The sequence below is a fragment of the Borostomias antarcticus genome (genome assembly GCF_949987555.1).
Source record: "Borostomias antarcticus genome assembly, chromosome: 24".
NCBI lineage: Eukaryota > Metazoa > Chordata > Actinopteri > Stomiiformes > Stomiidae > Borostomias > Borostomias antarcticus.
In genome coordinates this window covers 9,340,625-9,360,060 of record NC_140257.1, presented here as the reverse complement: position 1 = coordinate 9,360,060, position 19,436 = coordinate 9,340,625, and the positions used below count along the sequence as shown (strand labels likewise).

The 19,436-nt window shown below is 50.5% G+C and overlaps 1 protein-coding gene across 1 annotated transcript in view; it reads right to left on the bottom strand.

The window, feature by feature from the left end:
* piezo2b (piezo-type mechanosensitive ion channel component 2b) overlaps positions 1-19,436 on the bottom strand; it is a gene marked incomplete at both ends in the record, with an annotated part of 60,753 nt that overhangs the window by 20,564 nt on the left and 20,753 nt on the right. Inside the window, 21 exons of the mRNA XM_084458215.1 lie at positions 155-398; positions 1,579-1,744; positions 2,409-2,510; positions 2,841-3,045; positions 3,232-3,432; positions 5,045-5,167; positions 5,294-5,470; positions 6,078-6,238; positions 6,723-6,994; positions 8,902-9,075; positions 9,548-9,696; positions 10,337-10,533; positions 10,791-10,899; positions 11,326-11,556; positions 11,669-11,856; positions 12,298-12,427; positions 13,127-13,165; positions 13,734-13,853; positions 14,749-14,917; positions 17,865-18,078; positions 18,365-18,617. Of these exons, the coding sequence (XP_084314341.1) occupies positions 155-398; positions 1,579-1,744; positions 2,409-2,510; positions 2,841-3,045; positions 3,232-3,432; positions 5,045-5,167; positions 5,294-5,470; positions 6,078-6,238; positions 6,723-6,994; positions 8,902-9,075; positions 9,548-9,696; positions 10,337-10,533; positions 10,791-10,899; positions 11,326-11,556; positions 11,669-11,856; positions 12,298-12,427; positions 13,127-13,165; positions 13,734-13,853; positions 14,749-14,917; positions 17,865-18,078; positions 18,365-18,617 (3,624 nt within the window). The remainder of the gene's footprint in view (positions 1-154; positions 399-1,578; positions 1,745-2,408; positions 2,511-2,840; positions 3,046-3,231; positions 3,433-5,044; positions 5,168-5,293; positions 5,471-6,077; positions 6,239-6,722; positions 6,995-8,901; positions 9,076-9,547; positions 9,697-10,336; positions 10,534-10,790; positions 10,900-11,325; positions 11,557-11,668; positions 11,857-12,297; positions 12,428-13,126; positions 13,166-13,733; positions 13,854-14,748; positions 14,918-17,864; positions 18,079-18,364; positions 18,618-19,436) is intronic.

Genomic DNA, 19,436 nt, shown 5'->3' with positions numbered 1-19,436 from the left:
GTGGTCTCAATGCACTCCCCTGGCTACATAAATTATCATAATGTAATCAAGTAACCTTGCTTGACATTCCACTTGGCCAGTTGACACCCCATGACACCTCCTCACTCCGTCTCACTGTCATCCTCAGAATGACCCGGAAGAACATGCCACTCACCGACAGGATGTTCTTCATGGTGATGACGAAGATGTTGTAGGCGATCAGGAAGTCCCAGTAGTGCAGGATCTTCTTGATTGGCTTGAGCAGCAGGTCGCCCCCGAACAGCAGGAAGTAGAAGCAGGCCACCAGGTAGCCCATGCAGAAGATGCTGATGCGGGTCGTCCCGGTGATGAAGATGATGGTGAGGACGAACCAGAACAGGTAGCTGAACGTGATCACCTTCAGCATGTCCAGATAGGACCTGGAGGGAACGAGGAGGGGAGGTGTGTGTGTGTGTGTCGGGGGGGGGGGAATGTAAAGTATAGTTAGGTAAAGTTACATTACTGTGCAGTAACGTTAGGATGCATTCCCATCACTTTCCTTAATGTCCGCCAGAAGACCGTGGCATGTTGAGTGCATGGAAGTCACATGAGGTTATCCTGCGCTGTACATTATCCCGCTCCGCCCCGCACATCAATCTTATCGGCTGGATCAATTAGTGTCGGGATTACAGTAAGAGTCGGATCGATGCATGGGAACTCTCGCTGTTGTTGAAACCTAATCCTACATGTCACTCAGCAGCACAGGTGTGTGTGTATGTGTGTGTGTGTGTGTGTGTGTGTGAGAGAGAGAGAGAGGAGCATGTTTAGAGAATGGATCTTTTATCATGTGAGTGCACTCTTAAATCCATTACTCTGATGGGTCAGGTGGAGACTATGGAAGTAGTGTACTACCACAACATGAGCGCGCAGCGCCGTTAGGGGCGAGGGATGATGAAGTGCTCCGGACGTCTCGATGCGACCGTGCGCCACGGGGCCGAATAGGTGGACGTCGTTCTTCATCAAGACCAATCACGTCAAGGGGGCGGGGCCCGGTGGCGAGGACACTCTTTTCCGTACTTAAAAGCTATCTATTGAGTTAAGAGTACTAGCAAAAAGTGTCTGAGTGGAAGAGTGGACCTGGACGACGGACGGAGTGTTTTTTTCGCGGGTTATGGATCGGCCATCTCTGTATCCGTAATGGGATATGGGGTCGAGCGCCGGAGTAAGTGGCGGGGCGCGGCGCGGACGGCGTGGCGGCTCTGTTCACCCGCGCCTGTTGATGGACAGAGAGTGCGTTAATAAAAGAGTTCTCCACTCTGAACAGCAAAACAGTGGAATGCGCAGAGCACATAATCAATGCCTGTGGAGGATGCTCTCTCTCTCTCTCTCTCTCTCTCTCTCTCTGTCTTTCTCCATCCCTCTCTCTTTCACCCCCCCCCCCCCCCCCCCCCCCGGCGCTCCTATCTCTCTTTTTTCATTCCTGGTTCTGTGCCTAAGTTGACTAAACGCACAACGTTCATCCCATCATGAAGACGCATTTGCCGACAAGCGGGACAGATGAACCCACCGTAACATGGGGCGCTCGGTGGGATGAGGTCAGTGTCGGTGCGACCCGGCTACCTGCAGTGGATGAAGTCGGGGACGGGGTTGTGGACGCTGAAGGAGGCGGCGTCCAGGTCTCTGCAGATCTCCACGTTGTCTCCGGCCATCAGACGCACGGCCGCCTGGTTCTCCTCGTCAAAGATCTGCCTCTGGAGCGACGCACACAGCAGCAACATGAAGTCATCTGGAGGAGAGGGGAGGAGAGGAGGAGAGAGGAGGAGAGGAGAGGGGGAGAGGGGAGGAGGAGAGGAGATGTGTGGAGAGGAGAGGAGGAGAGGAGAGGAGGAGAGGCGAGGAGAGGAGGAGAGGAGAGAGAAGAGGCGAGGAGACGGGAGGAGAGGAGAGGAGGAGACGAGACGAGAGGAGAGGCGGAGAGGGGAGGAGAGGAGGAGAGGAGAGAGAAGAGGAGAGAGGAGAGGAGACGAATCAGAATAACAGCTCCCACATTGATCCTCGCCGTGGAGATAATACAATTCAATATCACTATCATACAGAACAAACTCCTGATTGAACCTAGTCTGACTCCACGGATGTACAGTAGGTTTTGGGGATCAGCCTTGTCATTCGTTTACTACTGCCCAATCAATGGCAGCAAAATCAGTCCACCCAATCAGATTCAATCCAGACTAACAACAACAACCCATCAACCGGTCCGTCAAAGACGATTGTGATTGGTTTACAGCGTAAAGAAATACAGTGTTTCCCCTAATGGTAATGAGTCTGGCTAGCCCTTTCTCCAGCACTGGCACAGCATAAACCAAGTTACATACAGTTAGATACAGTAGGTCTGCCTATGCGAGACTAGATCGAACCATACAAAAGAAGTGAACAAAGCATGTGATACATACAGACAAGGAACATTGGGTTGGGTTGGGTGTGGAAGTCAGGGATGTAGAGCCACTTGATGACATTGGAGTTTGCGGTAGAGTCAGGAAACCTCCATGGATAATCTGGGGGGATTCAAACAATAGCGACAAATGACTTACAGGCACATACTGTAGTGTTGCTACGGTAAACACAACATCTCACTTTGTGTGACAACACACACACACACACAAACATACAAACACACCAAACACACACAAATATACAAAAACACACACACACACAAACATACAAACACACCAAACAGACACAAACATACAAAAACACTCACACACACAAACACATACCAACATACACACACAAACATACAAACACACACACACACACACACACACACACACACATACACACACACACACACACACACACACACACACACACACACACACACACACCTTTACAGGCGGCTGGTGGGATCCCGATGCAGACGAAGTACTGGAAGGTGAGCATGCAGGCCAGGAAGCAGCAGTACTTGGGCCAGATCTCAGCGATGGCCTTCCTCCTGCGCCTGTACATGACCGCTGTCAGAGCGAAGGCGTGCAGCATGGCGTAGAAGTCCATGCGCTGGCCAATCACGTTCACCGCCAACAGGAAGCAAGTCTACAGTGAAGATGAGAGAGAGAGAGAGAGAGAGAGAGAGAGAGAGAGAGATGAACTGTATTGATATTTACATACAGAAAATACTCTTACAACAGCTAAATGATAAATGTACCTTATATGTAATAATGTATTCATTGACACAGATAGTTTTCTACAGTATGAGTCAAGGCTGTTCTTTGGACCTACCTCCAGTCCAAACTTGTAGAAGAAATAGTTGATGAAGTACTTGACGAAGTTGACCAGGCCGTTGTCCAGGTGTTGCCGCGTGATGTCGTGGAAGATGATTCTGGCGGCCGGGGGCTGGAGTTTGTTCCTCAGCCGGTAGAACTCCTGGTGGCGGTAGATGGTCACCTCAAACGCCAGCATGGCCAACATCAGCAGGTTGTTCTACAGACGCCAGGGAAGAAGGGAGGGAAGAAGGGAAGGAAGAAGGGAAGGAAGAAGGGGGGGAAGAAGGGGGGGAAGAAGGGGGGGAAGAAGGGAGGGAAGAAGGGAGGGAAGAAGGGAGGGAAGAATGGAGGGAAGAAGGGGGGGAAGAAGGGGGGGAAGAAGGGAGGGAAGAAGGGGGGGAAGAAGGGGGGAAGAAGGGAGGGAAGCAGGGAGGGAAGAAGGGGGGGAAGAAGGGAAGGAAGAAGGGAGGGAAGAAGGGGGGGAAGAAGGGAAGGAAGAAGGGAGGGAAGAAGGGAGGGAAGAAGGGAGGGAAGAATGGAGGGAAGCAGGAAGGGAAGAAGCGAGGGAAGAAGGGGGGGAAGAAGGGAGGGAAGAAGGGAAGGAAGAAGGGAGGGAAGAAGGGGGGGAAGAAGGGAGGGAAGAGGGGAGGGAAGAAGGGAGGGAAGAAGGGAAGGAAGAAGGGAGGGAAGAAGGGGGGGGAGAAGGGAAGGAAGAAGGGAGGGAAGAAGGGAGGGAAGAAGGGAGGGAAGAATGGAGGGAAGCAGGAAGGGAAGAAGGGAGGGAAGAAGGGGGGAAGAAGGGAGGGAAGAAGGGAGGACAAACGAGAGACCAAGATGATTCACGTTGGCTTTTTTAGAATCTGTCTCTTTGAGTGCATGCTCTGTTCCTATAAGACAAGATAAGATAAGATACTGTAAGATAAGATAAGACAAGATAAGATAAGATAAGATAAGTTAAGATAAGATAAGATAAGACCTCCGATTGTTCCACATACCTCAATGGCGCACACATTGCACACACTGTATACATAAAACATTGCTCATCTATCACACTACACTACAGTACACTCTGCACATACACTGTACTGTACATAACCTCACCACACTCCATTCTGTATACAGTGTATTATGTAAATTGCATTAGTGCCTCCCTTTTTAACAGTATATTGTATTTTGTATATTGCACTGTATTTTGTTTGCACAGTTTTTTGTACTTCATTTGCATTGTTACAGTATGTCTTTGCATTGTCCTGTCCTGTCCTGCACGGTCCTATGTCGTCTTCATCAGCGTATGCCATTACCCTAGTTACTGTAAATTCCTAGTGTGTGTGAACCATATACATGGCCAATAAAACAGATCTTGAATCTTGAATAAAATAAGAAAACACTTTATTAAACCCCAAGCAGAGTGACAGAAGAACATGAACGTTAGAGTTAGTGTACATTAGAGTGAATGTTTGAGTGTACGTTTGAGTGTACGTTTGTGTGTACGTGTGAGTGTATGTGTGAGTGTGTGTGAGTGTATGTGAGTGTGTGTGTGTGTGTGTGTGTGTGTGTCTGAGTGTACAGTATGTGTAAGTGTGTGTGAATGTGTGTGTGAGTATGTGTGTGAGTGTGTGTGTGAGTGTATATTAGAGTGTACGTGTGAGTGTGTGTGTGAGTTTATATTAGACTGTACGTGTGAGTGTGAGTGTATATTAGAGTGTACGTGTGAGTGTGTGTGTGTGTGTGTGTGTGTGTGTGTGTGTGTGTGAGTGTGTGTGAGTGTGTGCGTGTGTGTGAGTGTGTGTGTGTGTGTGTGTGTGTGAGTGCCTCCGTGGCCCCCTCACCCTCAGGTTCTCCAGCAGATGGCTGAACTTCATCAGGCCCACCCAGTTGGCTGGGTCCACCGGCTCCATGTAGAGCAGAGACTCCTTCATCTCCTCCCTCTGTTTCTCTGTGTAGTTCATTGGCTGGTGGGGGGGGGGGGACACAGCACAGGTACAGTAAGTCCCCAAAAAGCATAAAGTTCAAATTGGTAACAACTGAAGTTAATCAGTAGCGAGGCGCAGCAGTAGTAGTAGTTGAGATGTAACCACCATGGAGCAGTTCTGGGAGTAGGAGTGCGGGTCGATGGACTCCAGCTGGTACAACATTTTGCAGATGATGATGACGCAGGTCCAGACCGTGCACACGCTGGAGGCCAGGGGGCGGAACTGGCCGTAGGGCATGGCGAAGGCCCAGGACGCCAGGAACACGTAGTTGAACAGCGACACCTGCGGGGAGGGCGCAGCACAACACCGCCATGACGATTCACTTAATGCAAGACGCCAGCGACTCTTGCATTAAGACTACGGTTGCAAACTTCAAGGAATTACATTAATCGATAACTGTTAACCTTAACAAACAATAGTTGATTAATTGATGAGAACGTCCCGCGCTGGACTGCACTTTGCTCGCTTCATTTTTGTCTCTTCTTCCGCTGTGTTATTGAAATTTCCCGGCATCCCAATTAGCCTTCACTACATGGCGGGGCGCCCTCATGTGCAGTCAGACCCTAAATCATGATTACACTTCACGCAACTCCCGTTGATAACGTTCGTTCCCAAAAAAAAAGTTCCATTCCATTAAAAAGCAATTAATCGAGTATCCAAATCTTACTCGAGTAAATTCTTATCGGCAATTAATCGATAGTCGATTAACTGTTAACATCCCTAATTAAGACTCGGGGTAGCTCTCTGAATATCGCCACATTACCAACAATTTAGTCTGAAAAAAGGAAAGCACTTCCTGATAATTATCAGCAGTTGGCAACTAAGAAACTCTTCTCAGGCTCTGGATCAAACCAGAGAGTAAAGCGGAGCAGCCAATCAGGAGCCTCACCTCTTTGACCGATACCAGGATGATGTAGGAGGAGACGATCTTGATGATGTGGATCTCCAGCAGCCACCAGATGAAGAGCTGCAGCTTGTGGAAGTACTCCAGGAACTTGAGGAGGAGCACCGTCAGCCTGTCCACCACCAGGTGCCACTTGTTCTTCAGCTCTGACACGGGCAGACGAGACAGGGAGAGGTCAGGGAGAGGTCAGGGAGAGGTCAGGGAGAGGTCATGTTTACAGGGACACACTGACCGGGAGCTCTGTGAATAGAGGGCGCTAGGTAGCTGAGGGCTAGAGAATCTGACCTTCCACTTGACAATCATTCCCTGCCATTGCGCCCTTGAGCAAGGCACTTAGCCCCTACACTAACTCAAAAAAACATTGTAAGTCGCTTTGGATAAAAGTGTCTGCTAAATGACAAAATTGGAGAGGATACAATTCAGGATCGAACATTACGTACATTACATGGTAGAACATTACATTATATGACAGAACATTACAATACATGGTAGAACATAACATTACATGATACTGTAGAACATCACATCACATTCTCTTGGAGCAGGGAGGCTCATTGGACGGATGGGGCTGGTTCCTCCTCCCGGTACCTGAGCTCTGTTCCGACGGCGGTTCTGGTTCTGGGTCGGTACCTGAGCTCTGTTCCGACGGCGGTTCTGGTTCTGGGTCGGGCTCGGTCCCCGCGCTGCAGTGCCGGCTCTCGTCCGCGCAGGACCGGTCGGAGGGCGAGGAGCCTTTCTTCTGCTTCTTCGCCGGCTCCTCCGCGTCGTCCAGGACCACCACCAGGGCCTGCTCCTGCTCCTTCTCCTCCTCCTCCTCCTGCTCCTCCCTGAGCATCCCTCCGTCCGCGGAGGAGGCGCTGAGCATGGTGATGTCGGCCAGACTGCCGTCCTGGTGCACCAGCCTGGGGACAGGCAGCGACGCTTCAGCCTCACCGATTACACACACACACTGACACACACATACCCGTACGCACACACAAACGCGAACCCGTACACACACACACACACAAACGCGCACATACACACACACACACATGCGTACACACAAACATACACACACACATACACACACACACATTTCTCTCTCTCTCACACTCTCTCCCCCTCTATCACACACACCTGCGCAAACATACACACCATACACACATACACACTCTCTTTCTCTCTCTCTCACTATCTCTCCTTCCATCACACGCACACACACACGCGCACACACGCGCACACACACACACACACACACGCACACACACACACACTCATCCCCCCAGAGGCGCAGCTCATCTCCATCCTCTACAGGTCCCCAGGCAACGTAAGGGTGGCGGTCAGCACCATGTCTACCCGCTGACCGTAGCAGCAGCATGTAGCACTATGATCCATAAGCAAGGCACATTTCCTTTAGCATCCTTTATTTCAGAGGTTGCATTCATTAAACGGTAACAGGAGAAAGGCTGCATTGACCCTTTAAAGCCAGCGTCTTCTTTTTCAGGCAATGGAGAGGGGTTAAAGGTCGGGGTTGGCTTGCATGAGATGGCCGCATGGCAAGGAAGGCTTTTCATGTCTCACACTTACTTGCTCGGCAGAGAAGGGATTTTTTGCTTGATGCTGCTCAGAACAATATAATTAAACAGGAGAGAAACAAATATGACACAGAGAGAGAGAGAGAGAGATAGAGAGAGAGAGAAAGAGAGAGATAGAGAGACGGACAGAGAGAGTTGATTGGTTGACACAGGTTAGGTCCACACTGCTGGTCGGCCCTAAAACGCTAGGGGGAGGAGTCAGGGAGGGGAGGGGGCAGTGAGTCGCCATGGTAAAAGAGAGGCGGGGTTTTCTCAGGACATGCTTGGAGGAAAGAGAGAGGGGATGCGTGTGTGTGTGTGTGTGTGTGTGTGTGTGGTGTTAGAGAGAGCTGGGTTAGAGAGGTGATGTGTGTGTGTGTGTGTGTGTGTGTGTGTGTGTGTGTGTGTGTGTGTGTGTGTGTGGCGTCAGAGAGTGCTGGGTTGCCTTGCAGGGAAAGTTCCAGAGAAAAGGAAGGGGAAATGGTCCAAGCAGAAACCAAACAAACAAGATATATAAAAACAAGATATATATAGATCAAATGGAAAACCTGACAACGTTCAACATGATCACAGGTCACACGGCCTGTAAAGAGGCCTGTGATTTGTAGACAACTGGGGGAGTAGGTGGGGGTAGTGGGGGGGGTACTGCAGTCCGTTTGGGAGGGATGGTGACGAACGAAGGAAGAGTGAGGATTCAGACAATCGGTAGGAGAGTCTTGGGAGGCAGGGAAAGCGAGCAGATACCCACCTGTTCATGATCAGACACACACGGCCATTGACCTTAGCATGGCTGTGAGAGAGGAGGGTGAGTAGGCGTGTGGGGGGGGGGGGGGGGGGGGGGCAGAGGAGAGACAAGAGACGGAGGCGGCGTTACAGAAGGAGGCGGAACGGCGCGGAAGCCATGAGCGGCGGTGAGCATGACGGAGGGAGGACGACGGAGCTGAACGACCGTACGTGAACGACCGAATGTGAACGATCGTACGTGAACGTCGTCCCGGGCGGCTGGCGGAGGAGACCGCAAATGGCTGAAAGTGCTTAGAGCGAATGAACGAACAAACGAACGAACAAACGAACAAACAAACGAATGAACAAACGAACAAACGAACAAACAAACAAACGGCGCGCGAGGCGTCGACGGGCCGGAACGCATCGGCCGGCGATGACCTCGTCGGCCGTTTCGAGGTCGGCCGTTTCGTTCCGACCCCCCCACCGGAGAGGTGGAAACCGCTGGCCGTGCGGCGTGCGGCGCTCACCTGTAGATGCTGTTGTCCTCCCTGGCCGCCACCGCCTTGAGGTCGGTGAGCTGCAGGAAGCGGTCGTGGAAGTAGTGCAGGTGCAGGATGCACACCAGCAGGAAGGAGGTGGGGATGAAGATCCGCGTGAAGAGCATGGAGACAGAGAACTTCTCCAGGCCCAGGTCCTTCAACCTGAGAGAGAGAGAGAGAGAGGGAGGGAGGGAGAGAGAGAGAGAGGGAGAGGGAGAGAGAGAGAGAGAGAGAGAGGGGGGGAGGGAGAGAGAGAGAGAGAGACGGGGGGAAGAGAGAGAGAGGGAGAGAGGGAGGGAGAGAGAGAGTGAGAGGGGGAGAGAGAGAGGGAGAGAGGGAGAGAGAGAGAGAGAGATACAGGGAGGGAGGGAGGGAGAGATAGAGATAGAGATAGAGATAGAGATAGAGAGAGAGAGAGAGAGAGAGAGAGAGAGGGAGGGAGGGAGGGAGAGAGAGAGAGAGAGAGAGAGTTATGGGGGAGATGTGAAGGGTAGTAAAGATGAGAACTGGCCACTGCAGTGTGTCTAACTCGCTTTAAAGGAGCGTCGGGTTAAATCAACATCATTAGAACGTTATAATAACGTTGAGGTTTGGTTGAGGAGATCTCGGTGGGGAATAAGCCCCGGCTGCTCACTTCTCCATGTTCATGCCGGTCAAGTTCATCCAGAACGGCAGAGAGGAGTCAAACTGGAAGGTGTAGACCAGGATGAGCACCAGCATGGTGTACATCACCACGGACATCCAGAAATACTTCAGGATCCTCCTCCAGTACTCGTAATGTACCTGGGAGGAGAGAGAGAGAGAGAGAGACGGAGTATCATTCGCTCGCCCACTACCGGTGTCACTTGTGTTTGGGTTTTACACAGTGGGTTCACTTACTCTTGACGAATGTATTCACAGACAGCATTGTGAGTCCCTTTGGATAAAGGCGTCTGCTGATTGACTAAGAATCTATGACCGCTTCACTGCACACCCCTTAACCAATGGGTTAATCTGTCAACGCTAAATAATTGATGCAATAAGTCACGTCCTACTAGTGAATGACGCTGCACCGTGTGTTAGAAGGGGGGGGGGGGGGGGGGGGGGGGGAGGGGAGGGAGGGGCGGGGAAGGGGGGGGGGGGGGGGGGGCGTTTAGGGAGGGGCGGGGAAGGGAGGGGGGGTGGTGTAGGAGACAATGTGAGGATGTTGTAAAGGTGAAGGTTAGTTGTTTGGCGCATATAAACTCTCTCAATTACACTGCAGGTTATGTGGTTGTATTTCACAAGCTTTATGTTACCGTGAAAGCACCAATCGCTTTTTACTTCCCGGAAATTGCACTCTCAGACTCTCAATAGAGTGTGTGTGTGTGTGTGTGTGTGTGTGTGTGTGTGTGTGTGTGTGTGTGTGTGTGTGTGTTCTCGCACGAGGGGCACGCGCCCGTACCTGATAGAGCGCCACGCAAAACAGGAAGAGCATCATGTAGATGATCTTGTACATGACGATGCGCCCCTCGAAGCTGACGAAGAAGAACATGCCTCCGCAGATGTAGATCCAGTACTTGACCAGCATGGCCATGACCATGTTCCCCAAGACCTCCATGATCTGCGGCTCCCCTCCTCCCTCACTGTCCTCCGACGACTCTACACACCAGAGCGGAGCGACAGAATCAACGGCTTTCAAACGAAAATGGATCAGACGTATAGATTAGTTTAGATCAGAGCAATCAATGAATCTATGCATGAAGCCAAGTTCGAAGTTCTATCATTTGTTGGGTAAAACATAATAAAAGACGACTAGGGACTCGGCGAAACCAGAGAAGCACGGCAAACGGGGGCGACGTTGTGACATTTTTTGTGGCGAGCGTTTAGGAGGGGGACAGCGAGCCACTCCTACTGACCCTGCTTCTTGGGCTCGTCCACCGCCACGTCCGTGAGCTCCTCCTGCCTGTCCTGCCTCTCCGTCAGCGTCTGTCTCAGCAGCAGCCAGAAGCTGAGCAGACACAGGATCTACACACACACACACACACACACACGTTTTCAACTCAAAAAACATATTCTGAGACTGATTTTCGCCACGGTGGAGAGACGGGTCCAAAAGAACGCGCCTTGTCGCTGGCAGGCAGGACATGGACCCGTCAACATCTCCAAAACAATCAAACGAGCGCTCGGGAGGAGCGACGCGGAGAGCCGAGGTCGAGAAGAGGTCGCGCCGTCACATGACGCCTCCTGACCCGGCGTCTCCGCTATTCTAAGCAAGGCACTCCAACACGATATTATAAATTGTATTATAAAATATATAAAATTCCAATACAACACAGACGGTTGTACACCAGTCGGAGCTACATTTCGCCTCACCAAGCCTTTCTGGATGCCCCCCCCCCCCAAACCCCGCCCGCAACCCCGCCCCAGCTCCGCCCCCCACCCCAGCGTTACCTTGGAGCCCAGCTCGCTGAAGGGCACCTTCTTCTTGAGGAAGAGGCCGGGGACGGGCTCTAGGACCTCGAAGCTCCAGATGTACTGCAGCACCAGCAGCAGGTTGCCGTACGCCACCATGAAGGGCGAGGTCAGCATGGCGTAGCGCCGGCGGTCGCGCACCATCCACAGCGTGCACGACCAGATGAGGAAGACGAACGTCAGCCAGCTGACGTAGGTGATGCTCCAGGCCTAGGGGTGGGGGTGGGGGGGGATGGGGGGGGGACATCGACACGCGGTTGGTTCGGAGGGCGTCGGCGTCGATCGCGGCGCCTGGGGTTGGGGGGGTACGGGGGTCACTCACCATCATGGCTATGAGAGCGCAGATGTAGCTCTGTTTCATGATGAACCTGAAGGCGGTGACCAGGGCGCTGGCCTTCCCTTCCGCCTCCTCCTCCCCCTCCACCTCCTCGTCCTCCTCCTTCTGCCCCTCCGTCCCCTCGACCGCCGGCGTCTCCCCCTGGATCTCGCGCCCGCCGACGTCTCTCTTCCCTGTTAGGACAGAGCCGTAGAGAGAGCGGCGCGTTACAGACGCCCACATGCTGCGAGCAGGTCTGGCCGCGGGTCGACACACAGACTTACTACAAGTTCAGAGGAAAACTCTGAAATCATCTATGGTTTACATGTTACATTAAACCTCTTAATATTTGAACACTGTGTTCATTTCAACAGCTACGGTTATATTTAGGTACCAAAAAGTGAGTGGTTAAGGTTAAGGGGTGGGAGGGGCATTAGCCATGGCCACACCTCCGGCTGCTATCATGCGCCATCCTCAAACTAGTCCAGGAAGTTACTTTTGGGGGAGAGGGGGGGGGGGGCGTCGTGTAGTGAAGTGGGTGTAGGACAGACCCCCTTTCACATCCTGTACAATATGCAAAGTTAAAATTTCAATGACAGGACGCCGAATGGCAGGACGCAGAATGGACAACTGACCTGTGGCATCATTGGACTTGTCCACTTTGTACTGCGGGGTGGAGTACAGGTCCAGAGAGACCGGCCCATTCTCGGTGGAGTTGACGGCGGGGACGTAGTCGAAAGACGTCCCGTTGGAAGTCACCAGAGCCTGCGTTGTGAAACAACAACCCGTGACAAAGGTTATTATACAGGAGTTAATTAACGAAAACTAACAACAAAAATAATAGGTGCAAGAAATCATTTTAGTTAACTGAAATAAAAAAAATAAAAAGATAACTAACTAAAACTAACTAAAATTAACTAAAATTATATGTTTTTCATACATAAGCCTAGTATTTTGGGAGGATATGAAATCTATCCTCCATTTGTTATTAGCGGTTCCCCTGCGCAGAAGTAACCTGACGTGCGCCAGATAGTTTGTTTCACACGGAAAGTTTCTTGTTTCTTTCCTCAGGAAAGTCTCACAAGGCTAGCGCAGAATATAAAAAAAATACTATGAACTAATACTGAAACTAAACTAAAACTAAGCATTTTCACACAAAAAAAACTAAACTAAACAATCAAACCCTCTTTAAAGACTAATTAAAACTAAACTGAAATTGAAAAACTAAATTTAAAACGATATAAAAATAAAAACGAAAATGAAAAAAGCAAAAACTAGTACTGTATAACCTTATCCGTCAGTAGTATGTGTTCTTGCTGATACTGGGTGCAGTGACAGTAGCTGTGTGTGTGTGTGTGTGTGTGTGTGTGTGTGTGTGTGTGTGTGTGTGTGTGTGCGTGCGTGCGTGCGTGTGCATGCGTGCGTGCGTGCGTGCGTGCGTGTGTGTCTCAACGCTTGGGTACTCGCCTCAGAGGTGCTGAGGCCGTCCTGGGTGGAGAGGAGCTGGGAGAAGGAGAGGAGAAAGAGCACACGAGGCAGGCTGGCTTTATTGATGAGCTCCAGGACTCACAGGCCTCTCTGGACTTTATAGGCCCTGATAAGTAGGAACAAAGCCCGACAGCACTATTTTGTAAATCGAGTCTATCACTCATCAGGGTCTGCAAGCCCTAAAAGCTTTTAAGCCTCGGGAGGTGGGCTGAGGAGACTCTATACGGACAACGCTACGGGAACGCGTGTGTGTGTATGTGTGTCTGTGTGTGTGTGTGTGTACAGTACATGCGTGGTCTGTATCATTACATCCGAGGTCATAACCGTATCTCTAGGTGTCAGCTAGGAGGAATCAGCCCCGAGGCCACGGAAAACGATCAGCCACGATAAATAAAAGAACATATAATTTTAAGACTTCAGCTTCCAATCAAACCGCCGTTTCAGATCAATGTGCGGTACATGGCGCTGAACGACATTTTTTACGCTTTTATAACTTTCCTCGCGATCAATACGTCGTCAGGAACGACGTGTACTTATTAACCCCCGAAAGGAAGACGGGTCAAGCGCTCGAGGGGCGACGTACTTTCTTCTCCTCCGTTCTTTGCCGCGCCCTCCACCACAGCTGCCTCCTCCCGTCGGCCGAGCTGCTGGCGCCGTTCGCGGCCGCCCCCTCTTCCTCGTTGGCGTCGCCCTCCTCTTCCTCCTGCGGAGCCGGTTAAAAGACTGGAGGGTCTTGAAGGACACTTGGCTTGTCAGGAATTCAAACCAGTTAGCTAAAAGATTAGCCAGTAGCGGTCGTACTTAGCTTAACAGGAAGTCAAATCAATCGAACTCCCAACACCTCTGGTGTCTCTGGCAGGTTCGGACTGACAAGTCTCTACATGATTAACCCTTTAAACGGTTCGCTATTGATCATAACTGTCAACCGCAGATTTAGGCTGTAATCATCTTTATTATTAGCGCCTTCTAAAGGGTGAGGGAGGGTAAGGAACAGCTGGAGGCCAGAGATCAATAATGCATACAGTAGACAGCGCAGCATCGACCCTTCTATAAAATACTAATCTATAACCCCATTACACAACAGAAGAGCTGAGTGTAGGGGTCTGAGAGAGAGAGAGAGAGAGAGAGAGAGAGGGAGAGAGAGAGAGAGAGAGGGAGAGAGTGAAAGAGGGTGAGAGGGAGAAAGAGAGAAAGAGAGAGGGGTGAGAGAGAGACAGGGAGAGATAGAAAGATAGTTTTTTGTAAAATTATTGAAGTGAAGATTTTGAAATAACAATAGATATTTACAGATTTTGTGATTTTGGTGAATGTTTGTTACTAATTATGACGCTGTTATATGGCTTGGCAATGTAAGATTTTATCATGCCAATAAAGCACTTTGAATTGATTTGAATCGGGAGAGAGAGGGAGAGAGGGAGGGGGGTCTACTATAACCTCAAGACAGGAATTCTCCTTGCCAAGTCCTGTTTCAGACTGACGTAACCAACCGTACACTACAGTATATGGGGCTCATTCCATTCCGATGGGTCAAAGTGAAACCGTCCTGAATCTAGAAGGTTCTATTTCCTGTGAGAATGCTGGAGCCGCGCGTCTCTCACCACATCCAGCGGCTCCTGCAGCCACAGGCGGATCAGCGTGGCCAGCGTGTAGTAGAGCAGCAGCAGCATGACGGGGTTGACGAAGTGGTGCCACTGCAGCTCGGGGTTGACGGTCAGCCTCCAGGTGCAGGAGCAGTCGCTCTGGACGACGGGCGAGATGCCAAACAGACTGGGGAGGGAGATTAGAGATTAGGGGCCGGGATTAGGGGATATTATAGTCGGGAAGTGTGGTGATAATGAACAAGAGTCCAGATGGAGAACATACAGAGCTGACAGAAGTAAACAGAGTTAGAGACACAGCTGGGTGTCATCGAGTGTGTACAGTGGTAGAGGCAAGAATTGAGTGAACCGGTCAAGCCGACATTTAGAGCAAACACACACTGGACTAGAATTTGAATGTAAACCTGCCTCAAGAGAAAACATTGGCTGAATAAACAAATTACATAATTTAAAGCTTGGCTTTTTAAAATGAAATGGTCTGAATTAATTATACGGTTAAAATTTGCATCTGATTATTTCCAGTGAGCAGTGCATTACGTAATTTACTGTTTGGGAGACTTGGGTTCTCCGAAACTAAATACTGATTTTTGCCGTAGTCAAGGCCAGTGCCAGTCAGAATGCGGATAGGAGCTTAAACGCACAGTCATGCTCCCGGTGCAAGAACCTCCTCCAACAGAAACACCGCTGTACTCCACGCACAAACCGTTTGTGTGTAAGGTCATTATGTCACTGCCACCAGGAAGTAGCAGGCTCTCTCGATGCCAGGTGGGGGGGTTCCCTCCCCCTACGCCACTTCCTGTATACGGTACGCTCTCTTCCTGCAGCTGGGGACAGCCAGGTCACATGACAGAGGTCCTCTATTGTGAGGCCAGGAGACAGGAAGCGGAGTGGAAGCCAGGCATCTCAACACTCTCAATCACCACCAGCACACAGCAAGGCCAACGCACTGTCAACAGCCACCATTATGGCAGCCACCGAGACCTGGCCCATTGTCCAATAGGGACAAGGCGTATTTATGGACTGTGAGTTTCCTTCTGAGCAGCTGAGGATGGCGTACTAGGAAACACACCGTAGAGGAGGACATATGTCCTTTTATCCACAAACTGGGTCAGGGTTTTCACACAACACGAGACCACTTTGATGGGACAGGAATACCGCAGTCCTGTGGAAAGTTAAGCGCTAACCGAGGAAAACACATAATAAGGAACAAATGAGCCGTATCATTGGGCCTGCCTCTTTTATCCGCTCTGGCACGACTGCATATCTCTTGAGGATACTGCATTGAACAGTAGAAAACCACAACACAAACAAACAGTAAAGTATGTGTTGTGAGCGGCTGTCATCACCAACTGCCATAAACCCTCCTTCGATTCCAACGGCCGTTATCGAAGGTTATTCTCCGTGGCGGCTGCTGCTAATGAGTTTGTTTGGCAACGCGCAGCATGTCGATACCACACCATAACCAAGCTCATCTCTCCAGCCCGACTGAGACAAGCGAACGGAGGGAAATGTAGCTGGCCCAGTACAAGGCGAGGTGAGGCTATACATAGCCATAATGGCATTGGTCCTGACACATAGCTGCGCGACCTCCAGATTAGAGCTCGTCCAATCAATAGCGTCCAGAAAGACCAAGGGCAGGAAGACATCGGCCAGGCTGAATACGACACAGCGTTGTGCTAATATTACCCCACAACGGCATTGGGCAGGTGTGCTTTTATGCAACAGATATAGGCTATAATAGGTTCTGCATTATGTGCATACTATGGGATCTACAGTATCATAAAAGACCATTTTAAAATGAGTCTGCACCTAAAAGTGAATCCAAACCATGGAAACAGATGAAAAGGTGACAATATACTGTAGCAATGATTTAAAAACCCATGTCGTTCTTTAGCATGAAGTTGCTGTAAGGTGTTTTATAAGGGGCTGTATAATCACGTTGCCAGTAAGCAACGAACCAGTCCAACGTTATTCTATGCAGCATATTGCAGGCATATGTCACACGCAGTCCTGCGTTCCCTGAGGCCGGCTTGTGTGGTTTAGCGTTTACAACCGTTTACTGACGCGCGTTGGCCAGGTCTTACCTCAGAGAAACCACAACCTGCCACCAACAAAGCCTTCTCTCTCTGCTCATGCATAATACATTGATGATGATATCGGTAAGAGACGAAAGCACACAAGCTGGCTTTTGCAATAACATAGAGTACCGCAGAGTTTATCTTGTACAGTTTGTATATGTTACATGTACACACGGCAATAGGGTACAGGAAGGTCAATATAAACACATACTGCTCTGCTGTGTGCGCACACAGGAACCCTGGCCGTCGGGCTGACAGAGGGCATCCTGCGCTCAGGAGGATGCAGTTAGAAGCAGGGCATCACAGCTAGGGCCGGGTATTGGCAAAGACCTCACGATACGATACGATGCGATATGATACGATACGATACGATACGATACGATACATTACGATACGATACGATACATTACGATTCGATACGATACGATACGATACATTACGATACGATACGATACATTACGATTCGATACGATACGATACAATACATATTGCGATATATAATTTACTGAAATTTTTAAAATACAGCTTTAAATACAACTCCATCCCCCGCTCCCTGGAGGGAATGTAAGGACATTTTAAATCCATTTAAAACATGAATAATGTTTATATGACTGAATTCTAACCTTAATTTCTATTCCCTGTCTTGTTCTGTATATTTTCCTTGTGCAATTTTTTCCTTTTTTTTTTTTACTGTATCGATAATGTACAGAGGAAAATCGACACAGTACAGTATCTCTGAATAAAGTATTGCTGTATTGATTTTATTTTCTAATCACAGCTACAGTACATAACTGTGACTTGCGCCCCAAAACTGCCCTGGTCTGAACGTTGTGATGGCAGCCCCTTCTGAACCCCGGCCGTTCTCCACACACACCGGCGGAGGACAGAAGAAGCTACCGTCACAATGTTCAAACCAGGGCGGTTTTGGGGCACGGATCACAGTTACGCACTGTAACATCAACAAGAAGACTACTCTGGCATCTAACAGTCTTGTTCTAGTAACTTGTTGGTCCCCCACCATCTCTCCCTGTATCTGACCTGATGTAGGTGTCCCCGGGCGGGATGGCCTCCTGGGAGAACTGGAACTGGTAGAGGTAGAGGACGATGAGGTGGCCGGCGCTGAAGATGGCCATGAGGACGCACATGCAGCTGAAGATGAGCGTGTCGAAGGCCTGGCGGAACGACCACCAGGTGCACAGGCCCAGGAACACGAAGAAGTAGATGGCGGACGTCAGCGAGGGAAGCATGATGCCTGGGGGCGCAGGGGGGAAGAGGTACGTTAGGAGGACGTTAGGAGGACATTAGGTGGACGTTAGGTGGACGCGTCGGAAGAGAGGGTGTCGGTGTACAGTTTATCACATGTTTGCATGGTGCTGTGTTATAATTTTATCGCGATACGGAAAATGTTCATAAACATAATCTTTTTTTTTTTAAACGTGTTGAAGGCGGTGGCTCAATGGCGGTGAAAACGCCTCGTTACCTTGCCTCACTAAATGGCTGTGTGAGTTTCGAGGCTGAAACCACAGAGTGGGACTGACCTGTCAGACCCAGCAGAATGGTCACCACCACTTTCCCTGCCGTGGTGATCAGGTTGCCGATGATTTCCTTGGCTTTGGACGCCACCCCTGCCACGCGGCGCAGGACTTTCATCTTGGCGCTCTCCTCCACCTCCTCCTCCTCCTCCTCCTCCAGCTCTTCATCCTCCTCCTCGTCCTCCTCGGCCTCGTACCCCGCCTCAAAGTCCTCCTCAAGCAGGATGTTGTCATCGAGGCTCAGCTTCTCCTCTTCCTCCTTGGGACGCCAAGAGAGCGCGAGCCGGTCAAACATACAAGTCAAAACATAAAAGGAAACGTCCAGAATGGTAGGGTACAGTAGGTTAGATCTGGAAGGTGGCGGGTTGCTGTCCATGGTGCTGAAACTACAGTGCTGTGCAGGTAATGTTATGATAGGTAGAAGGCCCTCTGTCAACTGCGCATTAATGTATAGAACTCTTAACACTCGTATGCGTATAGAACTCACAGCGAAACTCACAGCGAAACGCACAGCGAAACAGCGCCACAAGGTAAATGGCAAATGGACGGTACTTATATAGCGATTTTATCCAAAGCGCTTTACAATGAAGGCCTCTCGTTCACCCATTCAGACACACATTCACACACAGGGCCGGCCCGAGGCATAGGCGAAATAGGCGGTCGCCTAGGGCGCCAAATGGCCAAGGGGCGCCTGGCCAAGGAGCACCAAAAAAAAAAAAAAAAATATTTTTTATTTTTATTAAAATAATTTCATTCCGTAATCCCTACTGTCTCTATTACGCTTCGCAATGCGGTGCGGCGCCCCCGCCCAGCGCCGGGCGCCTCCCCCGTTAACAAATCGCGCAGCAGCACCCCCCCCCCCCGTCCCCCCCGTCAACAAATCGCGCAGCAGCACCCCCCCCCCCCCCCCCCCCCCGTCAACAAATCGCGCAGCAGCACCCCCCCCCCCCCCCCCCCCGTCAACAAATCGCGAAACTGAAGGTGTTCCATAATCTCGCCTAGAGCTGCTGAAATGCTAGGGCCGGCCCTGTTCACACACCAATGGCGGCAGCTGCCATGCAAGGTGCTAGCCTGCTCA